Source organism: Sinocyclocheilus rhinocerous, unplaced genomic scaffold (assembly GCF_001515625.1).
Source record: "Sinocyclocheilus rhinocerous isolate Xijiao unplaced genomic scaffold, SAMN03320098_v1.1 scaffold578, whole genome shotgun sequence".
In the NCBI taxonomy this organism is placed as follows: domain Eukaryota; kingdom Metazoa; phylum Chordata; class Actinopteri; order Cypriniformes; family Cyprinidae; genus Sinocyclocheilus; species Sinocyclocheilus rhinocerous.
Genome location: NW_015664024.1, coordinates 36,772 through 55,456, shown reverse-complemented (window position 1 = coordinate 55,456; position 18,685 = coordinate 36,772). Strand labels below are relative to the sequence as shown.

The 18,685-nt window shown below is 35.4% G+C and overlaps 2 protein-coding genes and 1 pseudogene across 4 annotated transcripts in view; 1 reads left to right on the top strand and 2 right to left on the bottom strand.

Moving 5' to 3' along the window:
• Positions 1 to 1,688: 1,688 nt before the first annotated feature.
• twf2b (twinfilin actin-binding protein 2b) lies at positions 1,689 to 8,399 on the bottom strand. Its single transcript, XM_016539884.1, has 11 exons — positions 8,375 to 8,399; positions 7,482 to 7,559; positions 5,840 to 6,018; positions 5,589 to 5,684; positions 4,280 to 4,384; positions 4,147 to 4,161; positions 4,027 to 4,068; positions 3,810 to 3,929; positions 2,812 to 2,962; positions 2,570 to 2,691; positions 1,689 to 1,856 (listed from the first exon to the last, which is right to left on the bottom strand). Exons 1-11 carry the CDS (start codon positions 8,397 to 8,399, stop codon positions 1,689 to 1,691), a joined length of 1,101 nt encoding a protein of 366 aa, XP_016395370.1.
• A 1,802-nt stretch (positions 8,400 to 10,201) lies between these two features.
• On the top strand, positions 10,202 to 15,222 carry LOC107729396 (RNA pseudouridylate synthase domain-containing protein 4-like; annotated as a pseudogene).
• Positions 15,223 to 15,577: 355 nt separating this feature from the next.
• The window catches only part of LOC107729405 (glutamine-rich protein 1-like), a 9,643-nt gene continuing 6,535 nt past the window's right edge, over positions 15,578 to 18,685 (bottom strand). For all 3 annotated transcript variants that reach the window (XM_016539887.1, XM_016539889.1, XM_016539888.1), the window contains exons 7-12: positions 17,716 to 17,870; positions 17,506 to 17,620; positions 17,320 to 17,428; positions 17,090 to 17,241; positions 16,689 to 16,779; positions 15,578 to 16,570 (exon numbers count right to left, since the gene is read on the bottom strand). In XM_016539887.1, the coding sequence (XP_016395373.1) occupies positions 16,381 to 16,570; positions 16,689 to 16,779; positions 17,090 to 17,241; positions 17,320 to 17,428; positions 17,506 to 17,620; positions 17,716 to 17,870 (812 nt within the window). In that variant the 3' untranslated portion in view covers positions 15,578 to 16,380. The remainder of the gene's footprint in view (positions 16,571 to 16,688; positions 16,780 to 17,089; positions 17,242 to 17,319; positions 17,429 to 17,505; positions 17,621 to 17,715; positions 17,871 to 18,685) is intronic.

Here is an 18,685-nt window from a genome sequence, read left to right as displayed (position 1 = left end):
TATAAAATAAAAAAAGAGAATTAAAAATGAAAAATAGCTGAACCACAATTGCCGGTATTTAAACTGAAATAAAATAAAATAATAAAATGACACCTAAATTCTGGGCCTGTGCTCAACAGCTACACGTCAGGGAAATACGCATGTTTTTGATTTTAAAACTATGGCAATGTACAATAAGTTTTCATATTTGCTTAGTATATAACGTGGTCAGAAAACTTTCAGTGCATGTTTCGCTCCTTATATTGCACGATCCAATATTAAAAAGCACATAGATGATAGCAAAATGTTCCATTTCGAAATATCAGCAGCAGGAATCTGGAGTGAATTACAATCAATCATAAAAGGATGATATAGGCTATAGCCTATATGATGTAGCCCAATCTGGTTACTAATAGAGCTGGCCCTGGATCAGCGCATGCATTAACCCTTTAATAGACACGCCCAGAAAAAAAAAACAATGGAATTACTGTTTGTAATAAATAATACAAATGATATAAAAATGCAGTAATTTTTTCACATGTATGTTTTTAAGGACCCATCGTTTTTATGTGCTTCTACTAAACATTTAAGGAGTATCCATTTTATTAGCATTTACTTCTTTACCAAGAAATCCAGTATAGTGACCCGTATATTTTTCAGTTTTAGTAGGCTATCTAATATTATACTAATATATTTATTAGATAGCCTACTTGAATTGATTTCAACTCGTATCTGTTCAGTTAGTCACTAATTCACCAATACGTTTTTTGCTTAATATAACACCTGACTGGTAGAGATATCTCAGTAAACCATCAATATGCACTCTACCAAAAGGCAGAGAGTTGTTAAAGTGTCAACTAAACGTAATGCTGCTCCCATGGGTGTTGCTAGGCCACTTTTAGGGGGAGTTAGATTGTTATAATATCTGCAACTGTACAGTTTTTTGTCATAAATACAGTTTACAAAATATTATGGGGGAGCAATCGGTTCCCCATCTACTGTAAAATTTCGCTGCGTTTCCTCATCACACTACAGCTGTTTCCTCCAGCAAAAATGAAACCGCATACTTTATGAAACGATCACGTTGCCATTTTCATTTGGAAATTTAACTTTCAATATAATACATATTACAGTGCATGTGCAAAGAGGTTTGCATACTTGAGCTAAAGAAAGAGGGTTGTACTAGAAAAGCAAACAGTAAAATTTTGTGTTTGTAACTACAGTAAACAGGTGTGTGTGTGAGATCAGGAAGGCTTATTCAGTACTAAAATGTTATACCTATCTAAGCAATACAGTGGAATACTGCAATAAGCTTAGTAAACCATCCCTATTAGTCAAACATTTTTTTTATTTATATATTTATTATTATTTTTTATTATTAACCTCATTGGGGGCTGAGCCCCCCTAAAATGAAAATCATAGAATCGCCCCTGGCTGCTCCACAGACAAAAAGGAGATTTAACAAGACAGATTAATTGATTTTATTTTAACTATAACATAAAAATCATCACCTAAACAACATATTTATGTGGCCTCGAAAACCTTGTGAGAATGTGTTTCAGAGTGAAAGAAGACTATAGTTAAAATCTAACATAAAAAATAATAACTATGAAAAGGATAGCTCAGGCAAGAAATAGGCTACAAGCCATTGAGGGGAGAAATTAAACAAGTGTATCAGATGTCATTTGACATGTTTTGACTGTGTGATTCTAGCTCTCATCTCCATTCTCTCCAGCTCCTCTGATTAGACGCTTGTTCCCTCGTTTCCCTGTAGGGCCCTTTGGCTTGGTGAAGGCTTGTTTCAGAGCATGCTGCTTCGGGTAAACTTCTTCATACAGGAAATCCTCTGTCAGGCACTCTCCACTATCAATCTCCATCTACAAACATGACACATAGATTAACTCAAATGTTGGGTAAATATGAGTATTTTATGAGAAGCAAATGTCAAAAAGTTATGCTCTAAAAAGTTATACTACTGTTCAAAACTTTGGGATCAATAAGATTTTTTTTTAATAATTTTTTTTTTTTTCAGCAAGGATGCATTAAATTGATCGAAAGTGACAGTAAAGACAATTGTACTGTTACCACAAAAAGATTAAGCAGCACAACTGTTGTGAAGTCATTGAAAATAAGAAAAAAATGTTTCTTGAGCACCAGATCATTTCTGAAGGATCATGTGGCATGTGACATCAATTCAGCTTTGCCATCACAGAAATAAATTACATTTTAAAATATATTCAAGTAGCCACAGCTCATTTTATTGTTATTTGACGTCGACCTAATATAGGTGTTTAAAGATAGATTATCCATGTTCACACCTGAGTCAAGAATGAATAACCACAGTTTTGTGGTCAATTACAATTTCTTTATAAAAGTTAAGTTCAAGGTATTTTGGAGGTCTAAATGAATTTGTAAGGTGTAAAATATGATTTTTCCACAGAAATGTATTTAAAATAAAATAATCTATTTTAATGTACTCAAGTACTTGACATCCTTGTACTCTTCTACTCAAGTCAAAGCTTAGATGTTCAACAGCTATCTTGAAAAACATACTGTACAGTATTAGGACCAACTGTTGCTGTTAGTGTACCTTTTTGGCGATCTCTATGTGATAGTCTCTCTCTACCTCATCCAGCAGTCGATTCTTACAGCTGGAGTACAGCATCCTTTCTTTGATGCTACAACTATACCCAGGCATGGAGTAGATGAAAACTGGTCCACATATTCAAACGCAAACATGAAAAACATTAGATCTGAAGAAAAAACACCATTACCAATCTTAAGAGGACAAGTTGGCATATTGTGATACGGGCAGAAAATCTTGACACTAACCTACAGCTTCCAGTGCCTGTCCTTGATGAGCGTGTTTGTACAGGAAAAAGTGGTATCGTGGGGCATCAGTTGGGATTCTGCTTGGCAGCTCTTTGGTCTCTGTAGGACTAGTGTGGACCAGCTCAATTGTCTCTCGCTCGGTGTCCAGCCTCTTAAAGATGATAAAGTAAAAAGTGCTTTGTTATTGGGCTAATGGAGATGATATGGAGCGCAGCAGGGCAGGCGTAATATTCTATGTGATAATGTAAAAATTGACACTTTTATTCAAAGGTTTGGGGTCAGTTAAATTTTTTTTAAAGAAATTAATACTTTTATTCAACAATGATGCATTACCATGATCAAAAGTGACAGTAAAGACATTTATAATCTTGCAGAACATTTATGCTTCACATAAATGCTGTTCTCGTGAACTTTATATTTATCAAAGAATCCTGAAAACAATATATTACGGTTTCCAAAAATATTAAGCAGCACAACTGTTTTCAAAATGTGTAATAGGAAGAAATATTTGAGCTGCAAATCAGCATATTAGAATGATTTCTGAAGAATCATGTGACACTGAAGACTGGAGTAATGATTGCTGAATATTCAGCTTTGCCATCACAGGAATAAATTACAATTTACAATATATTGAATAGAAAAGTTATTTTAAATTGTAATAATATTTCACAAGATTACTGTTTTACTGTAACTTCTTAGTGAGCATAAAAGACCTCTATTTACCCCCAAACACTAATGCACATTTATTTTGAATTTATGTGTGTGTTGTAGCTTAATTGATTCTGATATGTAATATTATGCAGAGAATCCGGTTTTAAACATCATGCAAAAAAAAAAAACAGGATATTTAGCAACAGCATTACCAAAAGCATTTTTGCATGTATATAATGAAGCAAATTGATACTAAATGTGCTTATTGAGTGTAACCTGTACAGTTAAAAATATAAAAGTCTGATTTTTTTTGTGTGTGTGTGTGTATGCATGTATGTGGAACTTACTAGTTGAATGTAGTCGATGCGTTTGTGTTTAAGTTGCTGTAAAGCATGTTTAGCCTCTTCTTGCAATGGGAACGCCAAACCCTGCAAAGTTGGATTTTTACTCTCCACGCTGATCTCTGTCTATATCAGAAACACATATAACATACACACAAAGATTATATGTTCATTTGTAACATTAACACTTCTAATAATTTAGCGAATAGAGAACAGAAGCTACCTTTCCTTGTCCACTTACAGTGGCAATCAGTCTTCGCTCATCCTGAATAGAAAAGTACAAAAGTTTTGTGAAAATCCCTTTAATATTTATGTACTTGAAAATCAATCACAGGACACTCACCCGTGCCACTTTGTCCTGTCAGGTGCATTATTAAGAAATGCATTTGTTTATTAGATATTAATATGCAGGCAGACAAGCTGTCAGATACTGGATTTTGGTATGAAGGTATTTACACATTTTTGACCTTCCTCACCTCTGTTATTTTAATCTGATGGAGCTGTTGCTCAGCAGTAGTGAGAGGGGCCGGGGTGGAAGAGGAAGACAGGTGACGTAGATAACCTTGGAAACAGACGTCTTCCTGCAGGTCATAATAGTAAATAGTGCTTAGATGGCACATCATCACACCTCTAAACATGTGACCTGAAGAAACCTGAGCAAAGGTGCGTGCAAGGAACAAAAGAACAGGAAGCATAGTAGGTTTACTGTTGTAAACCCAGTAATAAAAATAAAATAAAAAATTCACAGAAGTGGAAAAACAGTTTTCACTAAATAAAGTTACACTCTTAAAAATAAAGTTGTTGTTTTTTTGCAGCAATGCCATAAAACAACCATTTCTGGTTCCCCAAAGAACCTTTCAATGAACAGATCCTAAAAAATTTTTTTCCTAATGTAAAGAACATTTGAATATTCTGAAGAACCTTTTCCACTGTAAAGAACCTTTTGTCCAATAGAAAGTTTCCATGGCTATTAAAGTTTTTTTTTATATATATATATATTTTTAAGAGTGTATGCAAAGCAAAATGAATGGGCAAAGGTAATTTGTCAGGAAAACACATTCTATTCTGTCCTGTTCTAACTGGTCAGGCATCACACATTTATGAATAATGAGCTATCTGGTTTACTTCATTCTGATTGCTCAGTCGTGGAATTTATGCAATCAGATTCTCAAAATACTGTATATGATTTTTTTTGTGTGTGTGTTCCTATTTGCTCCAAAAGCAAAAGCAAAAAATCCATGATATAGTGTTTCCATGACTTTCCAAATATGGATGTATTAGAAATGCCCTCGCAGCAGTGTTAACAAGGATTTTGTCATTAATGCCAAGAAAACAGAAATTATAATGTTATGAATATACATCACATCTTTAAAAAATTTAAATAAATAAAAAATAAAACAGTTCTAAATTTACGTTAATAATTGAAGTTTATTGTTTTGTACATTGTTATGCACTATATATATATATATATATATGAAGAGTTCAGATGCAAGTTCCATCTGAAATTTTCATCTAAATTTTTATCAGACTCCTGTTTAGGCTCAGTAATTTTACTCTAATGGCAATGAATAGGTCATTTTCTATGCAATTAAAGTGAAATAACTTAACATAAATATAGGAGCCTGACAAAAATGCTCATTTTAGAAGAACATTTTAGATGGCACTTACAGGCTTTTGCATCTGAACTATATATATATTGGCAAAGCTTATTGATAATATACATGTAAAATTATAAAATAATTTTAAACTCAAAGCTCATGTTCACATTAACCCCTGTCTACACACTTGGATTGTTCCAAACAGTTCATCTTTGAGGTGACTTCCTCCGAACTCTTTCTTCAGTGTGGCTCGGGTAGCAGCGTACACCATCTTTAACCTCACCTGTGAAGTGCAGAATGAATGGGTATTGTCACTCAGAAGGGCAATTCACAGTAGTTTAAACCCAAGGGGCTAAAGGCAACATTATTTATAGAGTATGAGAGTGAGAGTTTGTACTGAGCGTACACATTTCACTTTATCATGTGTTTCCTACTTACTGGTGACTGGTCTGGTGACCAGGAGATAAACAGCCACTCATATCCCAGTTGGTTCTGTGAATCGAGGCGGTAAAGGATATAACAGGGTTCTAGACCGTCCAGCATGGGAAGGACATATGCATCATAGTCCTGATCCCAGCTCTGAGACACCTCTCTGTACGCTCCCAACACCAGCTGCTCTGAAACACACACAGACAGATACACACACATACACACCTTATAACACACACTCTGACCACTTGCAGTAGCCCCAGATAAATGCACTGACTATCACTCTGAGTCCAAAAACAGCACGGTGCCATGAAGCTGTTATCATACACTGCATGGATAACATTCCACAGTCCAATTTATCTTCACATTTACTTAACATTCTTTAGGGTCAACAAGTGACTAAAATATATTTGTTAAGGCATAAGATTTTACACTTAAAAATGAATGCAGTCTTTGCATTATATAGCAAAACATCAAACCAAGAGCCATTTATTTTACCTGAAAGATAACAAAAGCACACTTTTGAAGCAAAACATCTACCAAAAATAAACGTTTGTAAGGTTTTAATGACAAATCTATGAACACCAGTGTAAACTCAAGTGGTACCCCTGTGAAAAAGAAGTAGGCTACACTTAAATATACTTAAAAAACGATTACTTATTACAGAAATAATACTCTTCAGTGTGATCTGAATGTATTGTTTCTGGACACTTAATTGCATGTTAATTGCGATTATGAAAACATATTATAATTTACATTTATATTAAATGCAATTAGCTGAACTTTAGAGTGTTTTTTTTTTAGTAAGACTAAATACATTTTTAAATGTAATTTCATAATTACTTTTATGTCTGATGAAGGTGCAATTTAGTTCATTTAAAATATATTCACTTTAAAATGTAATTTCGAATAACACACTATAGTTACAATTTTAATCAACTGGCTTATTTTACATGTGCTTTAGTATATTAGTCAACACATCAAAATAAGCGTACTTATTTAAAGCACGACAAATGATTATTAAAGCATTTAAAATGTACTTTCAATTTGACATTATTGCAAAGTGCACTTTTTAAAGGTGTACTTAAGAGTGTCAAGAAACAATCATGAAAGTGTACTCTTTTTAAGTACACTTAAGTGGCCTTTTATTTCATTAATATTATATTATCTACAAGTACATTTTTAAAAAACATACTTTTAAGATTTGAAATACACTACAAGTTTACATTCAATATAATCAATTGCACTTTTTTTTTAAATGGTACAAACTTCATAAATCCACTAAAATGACCTTCAAATAAATAACAAAAATGTAAGTCAGAAATGTAGAAATGTCTCAGAAATGTAAATCAAATGTCTAGCATAATATTTAAGTATGGCTTAAGTGTCCACATACTTTTCTAAATGATATGGCCACTTGTGATCTTCTAAGTAATATTTTAGAAGTTGCATTACTCTTTTATTTTTTTGTTTGTTTTGTTATTACACATTGATGTGAGGCCTGATTCATGAAACAAAAAGTGTAAATAGCAGTAAACTAATCAAAAGCACCATCAATCTTTTTGCTCAAACAAAACCGTCCTGTGGGTATTGAAATACTAATATTAAACTACATACACAGACGGCCTCACAAACAAATGCTCCTACTCACCGCTCCTTATAACAACCTTCACCACTCTGACAGCTCCCCTTCTCGCCTTCACGAGGAACTCTCTTAAGTCTGGAGTTGCTGGTTTCAGCAGTGAAGTATACAACATATGATGATACAACAGAGACAGGATACAGTGAGTAAACCCAAAAATTATTTTATGCCACAAACCTTTAATCATCATAAGAATGGAGAGATCACCCCATTGCATAGTATTTCATAATATAAATTCTTACCTTAGATCACATTTTTTAAGACCAAGAAAATTGACTGAAACAAAGGAAATTTTACACTGCTTCCACACTGTGCGGCCTGTGCCTAATTCTTGGCCTCACCATGGTAACGGGGCACCAGGACTCATAAATGATGTAGGTGCAGGTGAGATGGATGAGGAGCGGCGCTTCCGCCCGTAAGCTTAAATTACCTCCCATCATCATTCACATAAAACACAGCCTAATATTATCTCTCTATTTTAAAGCTATCTAACTATATATGTCATTATATATACTGTAGAACTGTAGAAGTTAGTTTGTTAAAACCCAGAATTACGCAGAACTATCAATATTCCTACTCAAAACATTTTTAATAGTGAAGTTTTCTTTTTTTTAACTGATAATTTCCTTTGCCTTTAGATGTACACATTTGCACATAGACTCCATGGAAATTTGAAAAAGGTTAATGCAAGATTTTGGTACTTTTTTTTTTTTTACATGTATTATTCCAAATGTCCCTCATTTTAACTTTGTTGCATATCTTCATTGTTTATATTACACTTCTAACTCAAAATGCATTTCACTAAAAGGAGAAGATAAAGATAAAAATGTCAAATGTTTTACTCTAAATTTTAAATCCATATGGGCTGCAGTGTACTGAAATAAATTTCTCATTTTGCTTACCATGGATACCCGTCTGGTGCGACATCCCAAGTCCCGTTGATGCTCCAGCTCAGTCCGAATTCCTGTCGAAACTCCCACGTTGTCCTCCTATTGTCTTCAGTGGCACTGCTATCTGTGCCCAGCAGTGTGGTCCAACTCACTTCCGTACAATGACATCAACGCCCCTTAAGCATCTTACCTGGGGGAATCCTGTTTGAAACTCGATCTGCGGAACCGAGGAAGATGTGTAGCCTAATATTACACCTGTCAAGGGATGGGTTCCAGCACACCACCTATCTAGTATTATTCACCCATCACTGGTGGCCCTTATGTGGTATAAAGTGGATGACAACATCTGATCACTGTGATGAGCTCCATGATGATGCTCTGGTGTAAAATAAAAGGAAGTGCCCTACTGAAACTGAGAGTCTGGACTCAGGACATTATCTGTCTGTCTCCGCTCTTCTACAAACAGTTATGCCACGGTCCATTTGTGAAAAGAAATGGCACATTATCACTCACAAACATCGAGGACCTGATAGCATATAAACCGGAGGCCTGTGGGAGCTCAAATTCCACCAGGCTGTCATGAGATACCATGCAGGCGGCTGCTGACCCCCATCCAGCAAGACAGGCGGTTGGTTCATTTAGACAACCTAACCAGCTATCGAAAAGCCATTTCAGACTGTAAACTTTTTCTCTTGACCACTCTTTGAGATTTTGCATGAGGTTTATGAGATTTGATTAAAGGAAAGGGGTTTTTATTGTGTTTCTAAAAAGTGTTTCAGGATTTATTTATTTTTTATTTCACCAGAGCATATAAAAGACAAAAAGTTTTAAATCTGATATTATGCATTTGTATAAAGACAGAAAGAGAGAGAACATACCTGTGAGTTTTCTAGTGCTGGCTTCATGTTTAATTCACTCAGCTGTGAGCACAAACCCAGCCATTATTCATTATTCACACGCAGCCCTCCCTTCAATGATACACACATGCTCTGCACACAAAGATTCTCTTTCTTCTTGGCACCACAGTTTTAGCATATTTTAACATATAATACTATAGACTTGTCCGTATACGCCTTGTTTTTCACCTCAGACCCCTTTAAAAAGCATGAATAATAGGCTACATTTTGTATATAGCTGCAACCCTGTTCATCAAACCATTAACTGACAGTAGTCAAATTCATAGTAGGCTATATCTAAAGTCTTTGCTAGAGATGAAAGCTTATTTAGAACCGATTCCATGTTTTTATGACTCTCATGAGATGGTTCTTTTTTGTGAATCAGAACACCGTGACCAGTAGTCCGATTTTCTAACAAATTACTCTTTTGAGTCGATTTTGGTGAGTCAAAACATTTTGTGAATAAAACATGTAACCATGTTTTTGTTTGTTTTGCTTTTGTGTAATATCTTTAATATATATTTATTTAATATCACTATGCCTTTTATTTTGAATTGCACTAATGTCAGTCATACATCCACTAAAATGACCTTTTTTGGTGAAAAGAAATTGCTCAAATGGCGAAATTTGTTTGCAGATTGCATCTTATCTCAATGAAAGCCATACATTTTAAGCGTGACTTAAGCGTCCAAAATACTATTTGAGGTATAGCTATATCAAATATATTTATGACCAAGCTGTCATATTCTAAATAGCATTTTAGAACTTGGTTTACTCTACATTATTATTATTATTATTATTACAAACTGATCTGAGGGATGATTCATGCATTGAAAACGAATCAATTAATGAATTAAAAACGTACAGCGTGACCAGTAATTAGATTCCCGAACGAATCTATTTAGCTGAATGCAATATACAGTTGATCATGCTGACCAATGACTTTTATTTTTAACTGTTGTTCATTCACGATCATCTTTTTAGTGTCTCCTTGATTACTCAGCTTTAGTTGTGATTCTCGCATTTTAATCGGACATATACGCCAGCGAGTAATGTAAGATATCGGGGCTCAGGTTTGGGGAAAGGGAGTTACTTTTGAGCTATTCATCTGTGAAAATGCGCCATGCACGTGAGGTGACATGATGCTCGTGAGAGCGTATGCCACAGCTTCAAAGACCGAGGCCGTCGCTTCTAACGGGAAAACAGGACTGAAAGCAGCAGATATCGCGAACAGACTCCGGAGTGAAAAGGAAAAACGAGTAAATGACAAAAAAGAGGTTGGCTACGTTTGTTTATGCATGTGTAGTCCGTTTTGACTAAAGTGTCTTTATGTGCAACCATTTAGGTTCCGTCTTTTTTCGTTTCTCTCCAAAGGTTCCGGTGTCACCTCTACAAAACAGAGTAAATGAACTCAAACAGTTCACTCAGCAGCTACAGTCTGTTCACACCAGTGTGCTCGCAAAAGCTCTTTTCAGGGGCATCCTTTATGAAGACAAAAACATAATCGCCATAAATAAACCATATGGTGTGCCTCTGCATAGTGAGTATATGACATATCATTTAACCTTCTCATTTTTTGATTAAATGAATGTATTATATTTTATTTCAGTAATATTTATTCTTTAATATTTTGTATTTTGGGGGGATTTCATGGTAATAGACAATATTCACCTTCAAATTATGCACCATTTATTTCTGTATAAAATATTCAACAAATGTTTTTATTATTTTTAATTAATACAGTAAGTAATTTCAAATTTTCAAACTGTTTTGCATTTGAACGTATATTTAGACATTATCAAATACTTCTCTTCATTATGGCTGATTTATATACTGTAGATTGTGCCCCAAAAAACCGCTCTATATTTTTTGTATATCCCATTCATTTATTATCACAATCATTTTTTACGGCAAAGATTACAAGCGTCACTTTTTTAAGCCCATTTGGCCTTTTCTAATCATGTTCATGATTTTTTTTTGTTTGTGTTATATAGCAAGTACCACAAAAGTTTCATAATATTCAGATTAAGTAAAATATGTTAGAAAAAAATTCAAAATGTAAAATGTTTCAGTCTAAAAAGACCACCAGAGGGTTAAAGAAAGTCCATATAAGTACATACCTAATAATATGAGTCTTACACATGATTACAGAAGACAGGTCATTGGATAATATACTAACATACTCTTTAATTTCCTTGCTCCGTTCTCATAGATGTAGATGGCATCAGAAACAGCATTGTAGAATGACTGCCTTTGCTAGCAAAGATAACTGATGGCATGCAGGCAGGATCACAGTTGCACCTTTGCCATAGTCTGGAAAAAGAAAATACTGGTGTTTTGATCCTGGCTAAAACAGAGGAAGCTGCTGAACATGTCCAAACCCTCATCAGATCACACAATGTGGAAAGGAAATACTTGTAAGTTGAATTTCAAAACCTGTATTTTTTGCTTCTCTTTAATTGGATGCAGTTGGTTTTTGAAAGGGTAATTTGATAGTAAACCTGTGTGACATCTCATTAGCTTTTGCTTATTGATAACTGATTCTCTTGTACCAGCATACCTCAAACATAATCCAATTTGTTTTGCTCAGGGCAGTCACTGTAGGGGTGCCTGTTCCATCTGAAGGAGTGATTGACATTCCCATTATAGAAAAGGAAGTCACGGGACCTCAGCCGCACTTTAAGGTAATATAACATTGTATATATAAAAACAATCTCTTAATCTAACCTGTTTTTAAAGACCGTATCAAAAGAAAAAAAAAATGTTTTATTAAAATGTCTCATTAAAATTTCTTTTCATCAGAACAGATTTGGAGAAATTTAGTATTACATCACTTTCTAACCGGTGGATCCTCTGCAGTTGAATGGATGCCGTCAGAATGAGCGTTCAAACAGCTGATGAAAGGGTTACTCCACCCCAAAATGAAAATTTTGTCATTAATCACTTACCCCCATGTCGTTCCAAACCCGTAAAAGCTTAGCTCGTCTTCAGAACACAATTTAATATATTTTGGATGAAAACAATAACGACTTTATTCAACAATTCGTCTCTGTGTCTCTCCGCATCACTGTAGCGCCATTTTGGAGAATATCCACTGAACGCAAACTGTGTACGCTCTTCTGTGTCAGCCGTGACACAAGGATATGTTTTCTATGTGTATTTACGCTTTGATTTGAACGAAAACAACGTATCAGTGCAGCGAGGCTGACACAGAAGAGCGTACGCTGCTTGCGTTCAGTGGATATTCTCCAAAATGGCGCTACAGTGATGCGGAGAGACACAGAGGAGACGAATTGTTGAATAAAGTCATTTTTGTTTTCTTAGCGTACTAAAAGTATTCTCATGGGACAGTCACAAGCCTCCCGGTTTTCATCCAAAATAACTTAAATTGTGTTCCGAAGACGAGCAAAGCTTTTACGGGTTTGGAACGACATGGGGGTAAGTGATTAATGACAATTTTCATTTTGGGGTGGAGTAACCCTTGAAAACATCACAATAATCCATAAATAATCCAAACGTCTCCAGTCCGTCAATTAATGTCTTGTGAAGTGAAAAACTGCAAGTTTGTAAGAAACAAATCTATCATTAAGATGCTTTAAACTTCAAATATCCATTATATTGCTCTCTGCGGTGAAAAAGTTATCTCGTCTGATTTAGGAGAGAAATATGCACAGATATTACACTGTTTACAAATGAAAACAGTCCAAAACGGTTCTAAACAAAGCACAACAGAGGATAAACTGTTTCCCTAATTATGGATTATAGACTGGTAGTTTGACCAGAAGCAAACACCTTACAAACACGCAGCTTTTGACTTTACATAATGTTAATTGATGGATTGGAGTCGTGTGGATTACTGTGGTGTTTTTATCAGCTGCTTGGACTCTCATTCTCTTGGCACCCATTCACTGCAGCTCTGCATTCACCCATTGGTAAGCATGAATTGTTCACAGTGAGATAAATATGATTAATTTAGAAAATAGATTTTCCATTTCATGCTGACTTTAAGAACAGGATCATCTCCAGTTTTCTTACTTTACTAGAATTTATATAAAGTATGTATGTTTATTCTGCACAGATGGGTCTGAGCCCATTGTTCAAAGTGAGTGAGGAGGGAGATGGAGTGACCAGGGTGAGAGCTCATCGGCAGGCACAGAGTGCAGTCACGCAGTATCGGGTTCTGGACAGCACCAGTGGCTGCAGCTTGGTGGAACTGCAGCCTGTCACAGGTATTGACTGACCGTGACATGTGAAAACCATACCCGACTCCTAACTGTGCCCTGTATTTCTGATTATTATAAATGTTACTAGATTTACCTATATATATATATAATGTAACATTATATTTTTATTCATGTAAAAGAAGACACTTAAGCATATGATGACCAGGAACTGTGTGTGTTTTAGGCGTGAAAAACCAACTTAGAGTGCACATGGCTCTTGCGTTGACCTGCACTATTCTTGGAGACCACAAATATGCTCACTGGAACAAATTAGCACCACAGGTATGATAAACATAAGTGTTGTAGCATTGATTCCTTGAAATATGAACCTACACTACTGTTCAAAAGTTTGGGGTCGGTAAGATTAATGTTTTTGAAAGAAGTCTCTAATGCTCACTAAGGCTGCGTTATTTGATCAAAAATACAATAAAAACATGAATATTGTGAAATATTACTACACTTTAAAATAACCGTTTTAATATATTCTAAAATGTATTTTATTCCTGTGATGCAAAACTGAATTTTCAGTAGCCATTACTCCAGTCTTCATTGTCACCTGATTCTTCAGAAATCATTCTAATATGCTAATTTGCTGTTCAAGAAACATTTCTTAGTATTAGCAATGCTGAAAACAGTTGTGCTGCTTAATATTTTTGTTGAAACCTTAATCGTTTTTTTCTTAGATGAATAGAACGTTCAAAAGAACAGAATTTATTTGAAATAGAAATCTTTTGTAAAAAAAAAAATCTTTACTGTTACTTTTTGTTTTTTTAATGTTCCTGTGGCTCAGCGGTAGAGCATTGCGTTAGCAGCGCAAAAGGTCGTGGGTTCAATTCCCAGGGAACACACATACAAAATGTATAAAAAGGTAAAAAATGTATAGCCTGAATGCACTGTAAGTCGCTTTGGATAAAAGCGTCTGCTAAATGCATACATTATTATTATTATTATTAATTATTATTACTTTTGATCAATTGAATGTATTTCTTCCAAAAAAAAAAAATCTTGCTAGCCCCAAACTTTAAAACAATACTGTATTTCCAGATGAAAAATATTTTTGATGAACACTTGCTTAACCCGATTTAGATTTTTAATCCTGATTTGAGATACACAACCTAGTCCAGTCTAGGTCCAGTTTTACTAGAGCATTTATTTAGTCTATGAACATAGTAAGTGTTGTGTTAATAATGAATAATCAAGAGGCGGTGTAGTGTTTTCTTGAGACATGACTCATTGTCACGTTTGAAGACTGACCACATGTGGGTCTCACATTTCGGATTACAGAAGCTGCCAGAGGGCATACTGCGTCGGCTGGGCCTGGTGCAGAGTAAAACACGATACCTTCCTCTTCACTTGCACTCCCGAAGGATCATCCTGCCAGGGGTCAAAGGTCACAGTGACATTACAGTGTCCTGTCCCCTTCCTAAATACTTCAACACCTTGAAGAGACTACAGATCCCACTACCAGGAAAAGAATGAAATGGATTACAGCTAGTAACTCCTTTTGAGAAAGTATTACGTTTCTATTGAGTGGATGACAAGGACTGGATTTTAACTTGACTGTGGGAAAACCGGATGTACATACCAGACATTTCATTGTTCTGTATTCTGAAGGCTTTCTGTCCAGATTTTGTAATAAAAGACCATTGAAAAATTATGGAGAAAAATTACATCTTTGACCCACCTGTATTGTGTATGATGTGTGGTATCACATCATGAAATGTGAGTTGAAATGAATAAAAAGTCCATGGAGTTATAAGATGTTATTAAATTGACTTTTTAAGGTCTAGAAATAACACTTTAACAATTATGCTTCTTCATATATCCAGGGTTTTCAAGACAGCAGGAATCCGTTTTTTTCAAAGAATAAGAAAAAAACTAATTAAAATAAGTCTATTCATCTATAGTTTTAGTTCTTTAATGATTTTGTCATTTTAAATTTTTCACTTGGAGGTTTGCTGAAGCCCCCTGGTTTAGAACCACTTAAAAAAAAAAAAAATTTGTTTAGAGTTGTATTATTTCAAAAAAATAAAATATTCATATTAGTATTTTAAAGAAGATGAAAATTCTCAATTCAATAATGCAAGTAATAATAGTTTTGTGAGCTACTTACATAGAAATTTATTCTGTTTCTGTGTCATGAGGCCCGTGTGTGTTTGTGTGGCAGAAAGGGTCAAAGACGACACATACAGGTAATTCACTGTACAAAAAGGCATGTTTGAAAACGGGCTTCAATTCTCCAGCACCACTATAATATCAATACATATCAGGTTATCATAGATGCATGTGTATATATATAAAAAATAAAAACGGAACCAAAAAGTCTTCATGTATAATACACTCCTCAGGTACGTGAACTCTGCTACTGCAAGCTCCTGGGGGTGAGCGGGGGTTGTGTTAGGCGTTAGAGATGGATGAATCCATGTTTTCAAATGTGTTTACACCTGACCATCACATGGTGTTCCAGTCCACTGCCAATAATCACTTAAGTTTAGTATGCAGTTTTAAAAACCACCAGATCCTTACAGTTCAGCACTTACTTAAAGAAAATAGAGAGGGGACAGTGGGAAGAAGGATGGAGCGTAACATACATGGCAGAAAGAGAAAATGCACACATCAAGGGATCCGGGCAAATACGTCTCAATGGTCATTAGAGGAAGAAACAGAAATAGTTCCTGTATCTAAAACAAAAAAAGGCTTTTATACATGTCCAGTTCACTGAAAACCTCTCTTGAACCTCTTCACTCTCCTTTTAATCATGGATGAAATAGAATGAGACTGCAGAGGCAATTTGATTCAGTCTCTTTGAGAAAGGAGAGGATGATGGCATGATGGAGCGCTGGAGAAAGCCACTCTCTCTTATTCCATCTTGCTTTCTTTTGCTTGCCCTTGTCTTCTCTCAGTGTACATTGGCCTGCGTGATTGAGATAATCTCCTGGATTTCCCGCACCATCATGATGCGTGTTAGCATGTGCTCCAGTTGCTCGCTCGTGATTGGCTGAGTGGAGTACCAAATAGGGCTGTTTGGTGCCACAACAGGCTCTGGTGTCAGGTAATACGTGTCATTACGACCCTTGGCAGTCTGAGGGCTGAGGACAGACGAAAGAAAAATGAGGAAAAGACAAAAGGAATAATTTAAATGTATAATACATTTTTTTTGAATGGCGCCAGCTATTGCACTAGCATATGATAAAATCAGTGGCTTACCATTTGAAGAGGTAAAAGTCATAGAGCTTGATAGGACAACGCAGCGGGTTCTCTGGGTCCTCGGCCTGTTCTGCGTACATGTCATCTGTCACTACAACAATAATAGATGTCATTTATGACTTCCCACAGTTTTTGACCAATGAATTTATGACTTTTACGTGACTTTCTATAACTCTCCCATTCATTTGTTTATGGCAAAATCACAATTGGAGAGCATCACAGCCTTGGAGAGCATCGGTGTGCAAGATTTCTTTCAAAAACAATTTTCAAAACATTTAAAAAATATATATCTTACTGAGCCCAAACTTTTGAAAGGTAGTGTACACAATACATAAGGATAAAGTTTATATTTGTCTTGTAACGTGACCACATGCAGCCTTATTTTGTGGCTGCCTCCTAACCTTTCTGTCCAACATGGTGTGGCCCAACTCCTTTCAGGTAGCGGATGCTGGTGCTCTTGTCTTTAGGGTTGATGGGGTTCTTCTTGGTGTGTCTGAGCACTTTGGAAAAGGCCACTTTCATGTGCTGCTCCACTGTGGTCAAGTGGAAGTACCTGTGCAGAGACAACATTATAACCCCTGAGCACTCTTTGCCATCATCCTTAAAGAACTGAGAAGAGAAGGAGTCTCACTTGGTGTTGAAGTACATCAGTGTAGTAAGGAGAGTGGATGGAGAATGAGCTCCCAGCTGCTTACACTCCCACAGCATCTCCTCTGTCACATGACTTGGGATGATGTAGCCTGGCAAATACAAAGACAATTACCATAAACTTCACAAAACTCAAAAGCAGATCATTTAAAAACACAGACAAACTTACCAAGAGGGTGAACACTGGGCCTCCACTCTTCAAGAATTTTGTGTAAACACTGACAGAACCGGCTGTAGTACTGATCAGAGAAGATGTCGTCTACTCTGCCATTCTCAAACATGTACTACACAAAATAAAAAAAGAGAAGGAAATCAGCTTATGCAAACTAATGATCCAGCATAATCAGCAGAAACAAAAATATGAAGAAATAGGACATACTTTCTGTATACATAAAAATACATAGTATAGTGAATCGGGTTCAAATGGCTCCTCCTCCAGCCCACGTGCCTCTTGGGTCATCAGAGACAGAGCCAAGTTCAGCTCGCCCACTGAACTTGACACAAGATCATCCTGGAAGCGCAGCGGCTGTCGACCTGCAGAGACAGACTTGCATTTTGCTGCCAATAATCATCACTAGATGCCTAACAACAACAGTTCACAGTTTTGACCATGGATTCTACATGGTTAGGGAATTAAATTTAAGACTTAAATAAAATAAATGTAAGCAATTTTGAAAAAAAAAAAAAGTTAAAAAAAACTGACTACAAAATGAATGAATTTATGAAAAGAACTGCATCATTCATTATTAGGTGTAGCAAACACATAATAATTCTATATTAAATATATTTTAAAAAAATTAAAAATAAAATATGATTGAACTATTGATAGAGATACTTGAGTATCACTTTGATACTAAAACTGACAAATAAATACAACAGTACTAGCTACTGACTCAATTCCGTACCCAAATGCTGATGAGTACCTGCTTTTGAATGCTTACATGTGTAAGTGCACACATGATTGAGAAATGCATGAAGGCTATTACTTTGTTTATCAATATTTAATAGGGTTGGGTAACGTTTGGGTTTTTTTCGATACTGGTGCCAAATCGATACTTTTAAAACGGTTCTGGTGACTAAACGGTGCCTGAACCGATACTTATTAAAAAATAATAATAATAAAATATTCCCCCAAAAATGATGGATTGGCGGGGTTCGTGGGCGGGGCTTCACCTAACAGTATACATAGCAAGGTTTTTTTTTTTTTTGCTTATTTTGTTTTTATAATAAATAAAAAGAAAACAAGTGGAAAGAATAGAGAATGCTAGTGTTAGAGGCTTTTTTTTCTTTATAAATAAAACAAGTAGTTAGAATAGAAATAGAATAGAGAGTGCTAGAGTTAGAGGGTC